The sequence below is a fragment of the Hemiscyllium ocellatum genome, chromosome 7 (genome assembly GCF_020745735.1).
Source record: "Hemiscyllium ocellatum isolate sHemOce1 chromosome 7, sHemOce1.pat.X.cur, whole genome shotgun sequence".
Taxonomy (NCBI): Eukaryota; Metazoa; Chordata; class Chondrichthyes; order Orectolobiformes; family Hemiscylliidae; genus Hemiscyllium; species Hemiscyllium ocellatum.
In genome coordinates this window covers 41192339-41204966 of record NC_083407.1, presented here as the reverse complement: position 1 = coordinate 41204966, position 12628 = coordinate 41192339, and the positions used below count along the sequence as shown (strand labels likewise).

At 38.4% G+C, this 12628-nt stretch overlaps 1 protein-coding gene across 5 annotated transcripts in view; it reads right to left on the bottom strand.

The window, feature by feature from the left end:
• Positions 1–12628, bottom strand: part of nckap5l (NCK-associated protein 5-like) — an 807388-nt gene that overhangs the window by 94334 nt on the left and 700426 nt on the right. For all 5 annotated transcript variants that reach the window (XM_060827141.1, XM_060827140.1, XM_060827143.1 and 2 more), the window contains one exon: positions 11265–11369. In XM_060827141.1, coding sequence (XP_060683124.1) covers positions 11265–11369 — 105 coding nt within the window. The remainder of the gene's footprint in view (positions 1–11264; positions 11370–12628) is intronic.

Sequence of the window (12628 nt, the reverse complement as noted above, 5' to 3'; positions counted from 1 at the left end):
CTACTCCCAGTATTTGCGAATCTTATGACATGTCCATAAACAGTGTGTGAGAGTGCCCACTTCTATTTTACATTTAGGACACACTGGGGATGTTCCTACCCTAAATTTTGCCAGTCATTCTGGTACTATATAAGCCCTATGAAGTATCTTTAATTGAATAGCTTGAGTTTTATTACAAATAGAGATCTTTCTGGCATTTTCCCAGGTGTCCTCCCACATATCTGATGGAATTTCTAACCCCAATTCCTGGTTCCATAATTTAAACAGTTGTTCCATGAATTTCGATACCTCGTTATGTAATGAGTGATAAAGAGTACTGACCGAGGGTCATTAGCCATAGTACTGTTCTCTCCCTATCCAATTTGTAGGTACTGTCTAATAATGTGGTCTTCTTCTGTATATAACCTCGTATTTGGAAATACCAAAAAAGGTCTCCATTAGGCAGTCCAAACTTCTGGTGCAGCTGCTCAAAAGACATCATAACCTCCCCATCGTATAGGTCCCCTAAGCAAGAGATATCTCTGGACCTTCAGGTTTGAAATGTAGCATCTGTCTGCCCTGGCTGAAAACCCCATGCTCCCACTATAGGAGTTTAAGGAGAGTTTTTTTTGTAAGTTACCCTCATCTTACCACATTATCCTCCAGGCTTTAATTGTATTTAACACAATAGGGTTTTTACAATAGTCCATAAAAGCTCTCTTCTTATCTAAAAATAAAAGATTGATGAGGGGACACTTTGCTTGGGAGTTCTCGATGTCTAACCAAACTGATTGGGTCTCTTGTGACCCACAATCAGCTACACTGCCGAATAGCGAGCTCAACTGACACCTCCTAAAGGCTGGAAAATCCAGTCCTCCCCTTGCTTGTGGAAGCTGCAGCTTCTCTAATTTGATAAAGGGCTGTCTATGATTCCAAATAAAGGAACCAAGCCAGCCATGTAGTTTATGCAACATCAAAGGGAGCATTCTCATAGGATATAAGAGATGAGGCAGAATATTCATTTTAACTAGAGCTACTCTGCCTAACCAGGTTATTGGGAGACCTTCCCTGTGTTGAAGGTCCTGTCTTATTTTCTCTAGTAAGTGTATATAATTGGCTTTATACAGCTGACCAAATACTGGGGTGATAAAAATACCTAAGTATAGAAAACCCTCCAGTGACCACTGAAAGGGCAAAAAGGTTCGTCCGATAAATTGGATATACTAACGAGACCACCCAACGGCATGGCCTCCGATTTTGTAAAATTGATTTTGTAGCCTGAGAACATATTAAATAGATTAATTACTTGACTTAAGTGGGGTACGGATATCAAATGATTGCTTAAGAACAGGAGGACATCATCTGCATTGAGAGTGATTTTATGTTTACCCGAACCAACCCTCGAAGCCACTATGTGAGAGTCAGTTCATATATCTTCCGCTAGTGGTTCAATTATTAGTATGAATAATAACGGTGAGAGAGGACATCCCTGACGTCAGCCCCTACCCACGCTGAAGCTATCTGAACCTAAACTATTGTTAATCACGGCTGCTTTGGGGTCATTGTAAAATATTGAGACCCATTTAGAAAATACCTCTCCAACACTAAACCTTTCCAGTGTGTAAAAAAGATATGACCATTCAAATGCCTTCTCTGCATCCAAGGAGACAGCTATCCTCGGTATTCTTTCCTGTTGACAGGCTTGTATCAAATTTAAGACCTTTCTAATGTTGTTAGATGATCTACAGCCCTTGATAAACCCCGTCTGGTCTACTTTTATGAAATAGAATAAGACCCTCTCCAATCTTAATGCTAACGTTTTAGAAAGGATTTTAAAATCTTCATTTAGCAAGGATATTGGTTTATATGTTGAGCAATCTTCTGGAGTCTTTCCTTTTTTAAGAATGAGAGAAATATTTGCTTCTCTCAATGAAGGCAGGAGGTAGCCCTGACTATAGGAGTAATTATACATATCTATAACTGGACCAGCCAGTTCCCCTATGAATTCTTTATAAAATTCAACCTGGAATCCATCTGGTCCAGGTGCCTTGCCACTCTGAAGCTGGCTAATTGCATCGAGTAGTTTCTGGGTCACCAGGGGAGCATTCAGGATCCACACCTGCTCTGAGGTTAAATCTGGAAAAGCCAAGTTTTTAAAGAAGGACTCCATCTTCTTAGTTCTATCCTCACAATCCTGTGATTTATACCGTTCAAAATAGAACTTTCTAAAGGCTGTACGATTGCAAGTCAGAGTACCAGCACTTTCCCTAATGGACGTAATAGCTTGAGGAGCCTTTTTTTCCTAGTAAGATATGCTAGGTATCTGCCAGACTTGTTGCCATATTCATATAATCTTTGCTTTGCAAATAACGTTTCCCTCTTTGCTGTTTGGGTAAGTGCAGTATTCAAGGCTGTCCTAAGGGCTGTGATCCTTTGTAGCTTAGTGTAGAGGGCCTATCAACATACGCTGTCTCAACTGCCTTCAAGCGAGCCTCAAGCAGGTGCTGTTGTTCTTCCTTTTGTCTTTTCTGGGTCACAGAATATGAGATGGTCTCCCACATCGTCGATGGATTACTGACCGTACCTGAATTAATTTCCAGAAAGGTTTTGAACTCTTGAGAAAAATATTTTATAAATTTGCTATCCTTCATTAAAAAGGAATCCATACGCCAATGTTGGGGGCCTGTCCCATCGTCCCTAGTCTTAACTTCCATATATACTGCGGCATGATCAGAGATTGCTGTGTTACCTATTTTGTAGGACAATATGGAATTCAAAAGGGTTGAGGGAGCAAAAACATATCAATTCTAGTATGACATTCTGTGTGTTAGAGAAGAACATAAAGTCTCTGCCCTGGGGGTGAAGACACCTCCAAACATCGACTAGCCCTAGCTCCTTATTCATATCTGCCAATTGTCTGGATGCAAGAGATATACCCATAGTACTCTTGGGTATCCTATCTGTCTCTGAGTCCATAATACAATTAAAATCTCCTCCTATAATTGAATGGCGGGCCCCAAAAGCCATCAACTTAGAGAACGCTTCTGTTACAAATTTGAAGGGATATGCTGGGAGGGGCAATAAAGATTCAAATCCTATACTCCTCTCCATTTATTAGGGCTTTGATCAGTATATACCATCCAGATTCATCTTTTATCTGGCTGAAGATTTTAAAAGGAAGATTCTTCCGAATGAGAATGACTACTTCCCTACTTTTTGAGCTAAAGGATTAGAAAAACGCCTGGTCATATCCATCCTGTTGGAATTTTAAGTGCACTTTGTCAAGTAGATGTGTCTCCTGTAAAAGAGCTATATCAACACTTTCTTTTGTAAGATTTGATAGCATCTGCTTACTTTTGATTGGCAAATTACTCCCCTTGATGTTCCACCTAAGCGAATAGCTAGCCATGATCGTCCAAGCAAGCCCAAGACCCCCCAGGAGGAAGTACCCCACCCAAAACACCTTGAGTAAAGACCATGAAGACCAATACAATTAAAAACTATTCCAAAGTAAAAAAAGCACAAAACACATTTGAAAGGAGATTCTCCCCCTTGCTCCCAGGGGGTGTGACTACCTATCAATAACCCCAACATAACCTCTCCTAACTAGTGCCCCGCCCTCAACCTAGGCATTATAAAAAGGAGTAGACAAATTCAAGTGTTCTGTAAAATCAAAGTTGTAAGTGAGTGACCCACGACACCCCCACACCCCACACCAACACCTAGGTGCGTTTAGCGATCATAATACAAAATATAAATATATAAAACTACAAGGTTAAAAACGCAGCAATGATTAGTAAACTAAGTAAGATGACAGAAGAAGAGAACCCCACTCTAAAAAAATGTAGGACAAAACAAACCCCCCTCCCACATAAATCAAATACGCATAGTGATTAGTAAATAAGGCCCCTTCCCTGCCCCCTAGAAAAGGTGATGAACAAAAAAGGGATGGAGAAGGAAAGAAGGGGTAAACCAGGGGAAGGTGGCACTAAGCAAAATCGTTATCCATACGATTTGAATCTGACAGTCTATTTAAGAGAGTCCAAACATTCTTTAGCCTTCTCCAATGATCCAAAGTCATGTACTGATCCTTCTGAAGCGCAGTGTTGTTGGGTGGTGCAAGGAATGTTGGATGTTTAGGTCTCTTAGGCGCTTCTTCGCCTCATCGAATGCCCTCCTTTTGCAGACCATGGCTAGAGAAAAATCCTGGAATAACAATCTTGGAACACTTGTGCATCATGTCCCGGGGATCCTTCGTCAGGACCCTGGAGGCTTCCAGGAGCATCTGCTTCTCTTTATAGCATTAGAGCTGGAACAAAACCGGGCGGGGGCGCTGGCTGGCCCAGGCCTGCGTATAGCAACTCGGTGGGCCCACTCCACCCGTACCTGGCCTGATCCGGACACCAACTTGAATACTTGAGGGAGTCATTGCTCCAAAAAAATACTGCAAGCTGGCCTTCCTCTTCCCATGCGGGAAGGTCTAGCAACTGAATATTTTTTCGACGATCCTGATTATCGAGGTGTTCGATGTGCTCCTCCAAGGTCCAGACTCGCTGCAGCATGACTGAGAATGACTCCCACATGCTCCTGGATTCTTCGATGAAGGCATTGATCCTCTCCTGCAGCTTGCTGATCACGGAGATCAGGCTTGCCTCCACAGTTAAATCCCCTGAGGCAGCCGGGGACATCTCTACTGCTGCTGGAGGGGGTGGGGGAGGGGTCCCTGCCTGTTGTGAACTTCAGGAATTTTTGCCCTGAGTCATTTTAAGAACAACACCAAACTGTTCAAGTTTGATGCAAAATGACTAAGTATGCTGGGCAAAAGCTATTTTAAATTAATTAAAAGGTGTGGTGAAAGCAGACGCCCCAGTTTGCCCAAGTCTTAGGCAGAGCACTACAGAGTCAGACTTGCTGGGTCACCGCCATCTTGAATCTCCCTCACAAATGTGACTTTAAGAAAGGGACAAAGGATAATCTGGGAAACCATAGACCATTGATATGAGTAATGTGAAAACTGACATCATAATCTGAAATATGATAGATAAATGCTCGGAGAACATGGCTTGGTCAAAGGCAGGTCATTTCTGACAAATTTGATCTAATTTTTTGATGAGGTGACACAGGCAATGAATGAGGATAGTGTTGTGGATGTTGCATATTTGGACTTTCAGAAAGCATCTGATGTGGTGCCACATGGCAGGTTGGTTGGGAAATTAGAAGTGCTTCGGATTGATGGGTCCTAGCCAGTACAGATTAGAAATTAACTAAAAGACAGGAAACAATGGGTCGGTATTTCTCAGATTGGAGAGGAGTTGTTAGTGGTATTCGCCAGGGAATGTTGTTAGGACCTTTGCTTTGGAATTTTGACAGGGTAAAGATAGATATTCTGTTTCCAGTAATTGATATGTTATTAACTGGGGGGGTCACAATTTCAAGATCATCAGTAGGGGAGGTCAGAGTGAGATGAATAGAAACCTCTTTACTCAGAGAGTCTTTCGGCTTTGAAATGTGCCGTTTGGGAGAATGGTGGAGGCAGATTCTATATGAGGTTTCAAAAGAGAGCTCGTATATATATATATATATATATATATATTCATTTACAGGGCTACAGAGATAGGGCTACAGAATAAAACTAGCTGGGTGGCTCTTGTGAGAGCTAGTACAGACATGATTAGTCAAATGGCCTCATTTTGTACTATAACATTCTATGATTCTTTTTGTTCAAATCACTTGTGCAATAAGGAGTGGGAGGGAAGCAGTTGACCAAGATTCTGGCTGAAGCAATATGCTGGTAATAAGAAGAACTTTCAGTGCAGTGCATTAATAAGTGAAAGCTATGGGATTTAACAATCTTTCATCTTGATAAAACTGGACACAATCAGTTCTACTACAACACGGTAGTTCTGTTCTTGTGCAATCCCGTGTTATAAGAAAATCACATAATAGCAGCACCATTTAGACTAATGGGGCTGGAATCGATATATGCTTTGAAAGTTAGTGCTATGGAAACAGTATCCTCAGTTCGGCAATCACATTATAGTGAATTCCCATTAACGAAAGGAGCATTACAGCAGAATGACCTGTACACTCCTCGTTGTGGTGAAGATGGAGAAGCCCGTAAACAGTTGGTCGTGCTTGCATCTCATGGCACTCCTCTGGTATTAAGAGTTTTTTTTAATTGAATCAACAGCCATGGATGTATAAACATTTCTTTATTAATACCATTACTGGTCATCACCCCAATGGTTTTTCTCTCAAAAGTGATATGCTGCTGTTTAACATGACTGCTGTCCTTGGGATGGCTTGAAAGTATATTGTAGCACAAAAGTATATTGAAGTACGAAGATTACTTAGCAATATCCGAAACCATGATTAATGTTTCAGAGACTAGCTGCCACCTAAACCATCAAATACTATCTTACACAATGCATGTGTGCAAAGCATTTTTGTTCATGTAGGCCAGAAGGTTGATGTAGGAATCATAAATGCTTACAGGGATGTCATCTGTAATGTTTTTTTCACTTGAGCGCACCTTGTCGTTTTGGTGAAACTGAGTGTTGAACAGGATCAACATGAAAGTGAACACATTGTTGGTTCTTTCAGACATAACATCTGACAATTACTTGATATCTGAATTGCAGGCACTGTAACGTGACAGATGTCCTTGGGATAACTTGACAGGATCTACTAGCGTGAGAGTCAACTTTATTCCAAATACTCTCTATAGCACAGACTGCAGTGGCAGCATCCAGAAAGAAACCAGAGTTAACACTTTGGGTCCAGTAACCCTTCTTCAGAAGTCCACAGACGTTTCTCCAGCTATTTCTGGTTTTGTTTCAGAATTCCAGCATAAGCAATTCTTTATTTTCTATGTAGTAACTAAAACCACAGGACTTCAGAAGGATATTATTAAAATACAGGAGGCTCAGAAAGGATTTGCCAGGGTGTTGCCATGACCGGAGAGTTAGTATTATAAGCAGGGGCTGGATAAGCTGGGACCTTTTACACTGGAGCATAGGAGGTTGACAAGGGACCCTATAGAGGTTTATAAAACCATGAGGGACACAGATAAGGTGAATAGCAAAGCTCTTCTCCCTAGAGTGGCAGAAATCAAAACTAGGAGGCATATTTTTAAGGTGAGAGGAGAAAGAATTAAAAGGGACTTGAGGGGCAACCTTTTCACGTGGAGGGTGGTGCCCATATGGAATGATCTTCCAGAGGAAGTGGCAGATGCAGGTACATTTACAACATTTAAAAGACATTTACAGGTACATGGATAGGAAAGATTTAGAGGGATATGAGCCAAATGCCAGCAAGTGGGATTAGCTTAGTTTGTGAAACTTGCTTGACATGGATGAATTGGGCCAACAGGTCTGCTTCTGTGTTATAAGATTTTCTAAGATGAATTCTACTCAAGCCTCAGAAATTCAGATCAACCCATCTTTTATGAGTAAGTGCTTACTGTCGGCAGAACCTCAGCACACCATGAGGTTTTCATGCTCACAGATTCTTCCAAGTTGTCATGTCATTGCATGCAATCTGGAATCTAATCTCTGACCGTACTGATGATTCTTTTTAAATGCAGGCTGCACCTCTTTGTAGTGCAGATTAAATTTTCCCTAAATTGTGATACAGAAAATTAGATCCGTCAGGATTCATGCACGCAAGATTTGAATCCTGCATTTCTAATTTCTGTTAGCTACCTCGAAATTAGTATTCATGTACAGGCTACAAACTATTTGCTGCACTATAATATTTGCATGTACATTCTCAAATTCCTCAAAACCTATCAAAATGAGCATGATGGCAAAAGAATAAGAAAGTTCAGTCAATGTGGAAAAATAAAATTATTTTTTTCAATAAGTTGTTCATCCTTTCAGTTTTAGCTGCATTTATACTGCCATTTTAACAGCAGTTTAAAACTGAAATCACTTCCCAATGACACTAAACCCACCATAATAATCTAAAATCAGAGCATTTGCTGACCTGAGGGAAGCAGTGTGAGATTCCTGGGAAGACAGTGTGTCACATCATGTACAGTATAAATCTACTGCTCATTCATGAAGCGTTAGTGCCATAGGTATTTGCTATGTCCATCTACATCTCATTTAAGTTTTCTTTTTTCACAATCTAAAGACATATATGCTTTTTCTGTTTGGTGAAACCTCTGACCCAGACCTTATTCTTAATGTTTAAGAATGTTACAAACTTGATCGAAAGGAGTCAGACAAGGATAATCATGGCCACAGTCACATGTTCAGGATGGGGGGTGACCATTTTGGACTGAGATAGGGAAACATTGCTTCACGCAGAAGGTGGCCATCCAGCAGAATTCACTCCTACAGAAGGTTGTGGAGGCTATGAATGCATTCAAGAAAAAGAGTGATCATTTTTAAAAAAATGTTAAATGCATCAAGAGAGATAGAGAGAAAGCCTTGAGTTTGAGGATCAGCCATATTGATATTGATTAGCAAAGCAGACTTGAAGGTTGAATACCCTAGTTCTGATCCTCGTCTCTATGTTTCTATCCAAAGTGCAAAGTCCAGTTTCAAACTTGCAGTGCAAATGCAACCTTAATTTGATATATTGTTTGATGAGAGAAATTTATTTTCTGAATTTTGTTGAGAAAACAAGTTGTAGAGATGGTTGTTATGTGAAATTTTGTCAAGCATGTTTGACAGGAAGCAGACAAGGGCAAAGAAAGAATCCAAAGATATTCAGTGCCATTCATCCATTTCAAACAAAAATCTCAGCAGGGGATTCAGTCTCCTCCGATTGTGGCACTTTTAATTACTCCAGCTTGTAGAAATAATTGTGTTCTCCCAGGTGAATGTTTAAATTTATTCAAGTCAATTATTTTCCTCTGTTTTATTTTTAAGAATTATATATCAAGACTTATCTGGCTTTAAAAAATTCTCTTACATGTCAATCGACAATCCTAAATTTTTACGGGTGATTTTACTGGCAGTTTCACAGAGATAAATGTTGAGCATGTCACTGAAGTACCAGTCTATTGATGCTCGTGGATTAGCAGATCAAGTTGGACAACAAAACTTTGGTTTCCACTTTTACTGTGCATGAGTGATTGGCAGGCATTATTTTTCAATTTATTCCTAAAATAATGTAGCCTCTGTTATTATTACAGCAAAATCTAGATCATTATACTCATGTTGCCACTCATTCTGTAAAACTACTTTTCTGTTAATATCTTTTCTGTCTGAGATGTGCACAAACAGGTGGCAGAATAATGTGGAATATTTTCAATGGGATTATAAAGCAACTGACAATCCTTAAGATCCATAATTTTCTTACCTGAACTTGATATAGATTGTTTAGTAATTTAAGACAGAATAAAAAAGGCAACTTAGATTTCAGGCTTCAGTTTACAGCAATCTAGATCAAACTATTAACATAATTCACTATTTCCGACATAGTTCTAAATTTCAGACCTGAATTCAAGAGAAATTCTGACAAATAGGTGAGGAATCATTTTGAATCTTAATACATCAGAAGATGCACTCCATCAGACTATTTCACACTATGTGAGGTTCATATCGGTAGACTACAAATGCAGTCAAGCGTGAAACGAGATTTAAAAATTACTCAGCCAATTGGATCATCTAGGTGTTTTGAATTTAGTGTTGAATCTTTATTTATTGCTCTTCTTTCTCACTCATTTAGTATTATGAAAAATGAGAATGCAAACAGCATGCCCTCTCCTGTCAAGCATGTAAATAGAGTAACCCACAGTATAACTAAGAAGCTGCTCAATGTAATTTGCACTCTTGCTTTAAATAAATATCTGAAAATAATTAATTCATTATGCAGAAATAGAATTAAATCACAAAAGAAGTGCAAATATTGCTAGAAGATAATCCCTGTGCACTATTTTGAATAACAAAGTGCATTATTTACGAGTTGTGTCAAAATCTTTAATCATTAGTGACAATTTTTTCTAGTGGCTCTCAAAACTATATTATATTGACCATAAATGACTGTCAGGTTGCAGCTTATCACGGAAGCAATTGATTTACCATAAAATGCAAAAAGCTCAAATCAGTTTGATGTTTCTACAGAAATCACAGAAGCAAATTAGGTTACTATCTAGTCAATTTTTAGCCTAAACTAAGTTATGCAGCATAGTGTCATTCATTTTCATGCCACTTGTAGACAATTACACCTTCTTGGTTATCATACACATTGACACTTTGTATTTTTCTTCAGTAATGGGATAGCAATCACCTTACAGCTGATGAGATTTCAGATGAGTACAACTCAACTATAAAGAAAAAATTTGATTGTTTATTTCCTCCTTCCTTCGATCAAATGCAGAAATTATGCAACATAAAAATGGCTTTAGTCAATAAAATACATGTGGGAATAAAATGTAAACTATTGATATTAGCTTCTCAATTATACCAACATAATTTCATGGATAATGATCAATAAAGCAAGATAAGAAAACATAATATTTCTGAAATAGTTGACTGGTCTGCTTTGTTTGTCCTGTGTCCGGCAATCTGTTATTACTTATGAGGCTTGAAAGGTCAGAAATTCCAAGAATGCAAAGTATAATGGTTCTTCTATTGTTACCAAGGCATAAGATGTAGTCAGCTTAACTACCTTTATTTACATTTTAAAACATAACTATTACATTTAGTCTGTTGCTTTCAGTAGATTTTAAATAGAGTGAATCATTATTCTCACATTATAAAATCTTACAAAGCTTCATGAATAGAAATGCTGCATTTAACTTTGCTGCTGATAAACTAAAACTTCTCACAGGATATTTAGCAAATTGGCTTTGTTTGTATTTACTTTATGTCTCAACATATAGATGTATATGAGATGTACAAACCGTAGCCTTCACTGACTAGTTTCTTCATGTCTGCAAACCTTTGCTGAAAAGGCAGAGCACATGAATTTTTAAAAGTTCATACATAATATATTATAAATATAGGATGAGTAATGTGGTACATGGACTTTAATAAAATGCTCCATCCCATTTCTCAGAGAGACTGAGATGTAATCAATACTAGAAAAAAGTGTCTCAGGGAAATGACCTGAGATTTATTCCTTTTTGTACAATGTGACACACATTGGGGAGATGATATTGAATTTCAGAAAACATTTTTAGAGTGGAACAATGAGAGTGCCTTTTAATATACTCTTCTGATAATGTTTTTAAGGGTGAACATTATTTTTCATCTACAGAGAGCTTTGACACAAAAATAGGATGGTTGTTTCACAGGATGCAAAAGAATCTAAGAAAGAAAAGAACTTACATGAATTTGAGTCTCTGTAATTCTTGACTGGATAGGACTTCTGTTCCGCTCTGCATTAGAGAAGAGGTCCCCAGACGAAAGATCTACAATCCGTGAGTGAAGTTTCTGTAAAATAATTTACACAGCAGTTGGTGACAAAAAGGAAAAACAGAAATGTTAGGATTACTTCCAATTGACTCTTCTTCCAAATGAATAACTGCAGTGGTTCATATGATAAAACGGTAGTTGCTTGGATATACCAAAAATGATTACAATATTAATAAGGTTTGGGATGAATCAACTCTCATTATATGTACTATTTTGTCAGAAAATCTTTGTATTTTTAAAATTAGCTTTATTGACTGACTTTAGCAAGTTGGCAGCAAGCTTGATGATAAGCCCAAATTTCTTTGTTCAGTTTACTGAACAAAATTGTTTGCTAACCTATTATAGCCATCATATGCATCTTTCTATTTATACAAGCGAAAAAGTTCAAATAGAGTTTCAAATAGCAAAGTCAAGTGGCAAATATTGCTGGTAAAGACACTGTGACATAGAATCATAGAGTCATAGAGATGTACAGCATGGAAACAGACCCTTCAGTCCAACTTGTCCATGCTGACCAGATATCCAAACCCAATCTAGTCCCATCTGCCAGCACCCATCCCATATCACCCCAAACCCTTCCTATTCATATACCCATCCAGATGCCTTTTAAATGTTGCAATTGTACCAGCCTCCACCATTTCCTCTGGCAGCTCGTTCCATACACGTACCACCCTCTGAGTGAAGAAGTTGCCCCTTAGGTCTCTTTTATTATCTTTCCCTTCTCACCCTTAACCTATGCCCTCTTCTCCTGGACTCCCCTACCTCAGAGAAAATACTTTGTCTATTATTCCTATCCATGCCCCTTGTGATTTTATAAGCCTCTATAAAGTCACCCCTCAGCCTCCGATGCTCCAGGGAAAGCAGCCCGAGCCTATTCAACCTCTCCATAGCTCAAATCCTTCAAACCTGGTAACATCCTTGTAAATCTTTCATGTTCACAACATCCTTCCAATAGGATGGAGACCAGAATTGCATGCAATATTCCAACATTTCCAACAGACATATTTTTCCTGACATTAGTAAATTAATTATAAATTATATTTTAAAATCATTCATATCAAATTATTACTATTTAAGGAAAATATTGTTGAAGAAAGAGGACTGACTTATCATTAGTTTATTATGGAAAAATCATTACAGAAGAGTAAGTGTGCAATGTGTGAAGTGTAAAGGACTAATTTTGCCTAAACACTTTTTGACTACATTCTTGTAATTATTATATATTTCATTTTCACATTGTTTAATAGCTTGAAAGAATTTGCTAAATGGGGATGAAA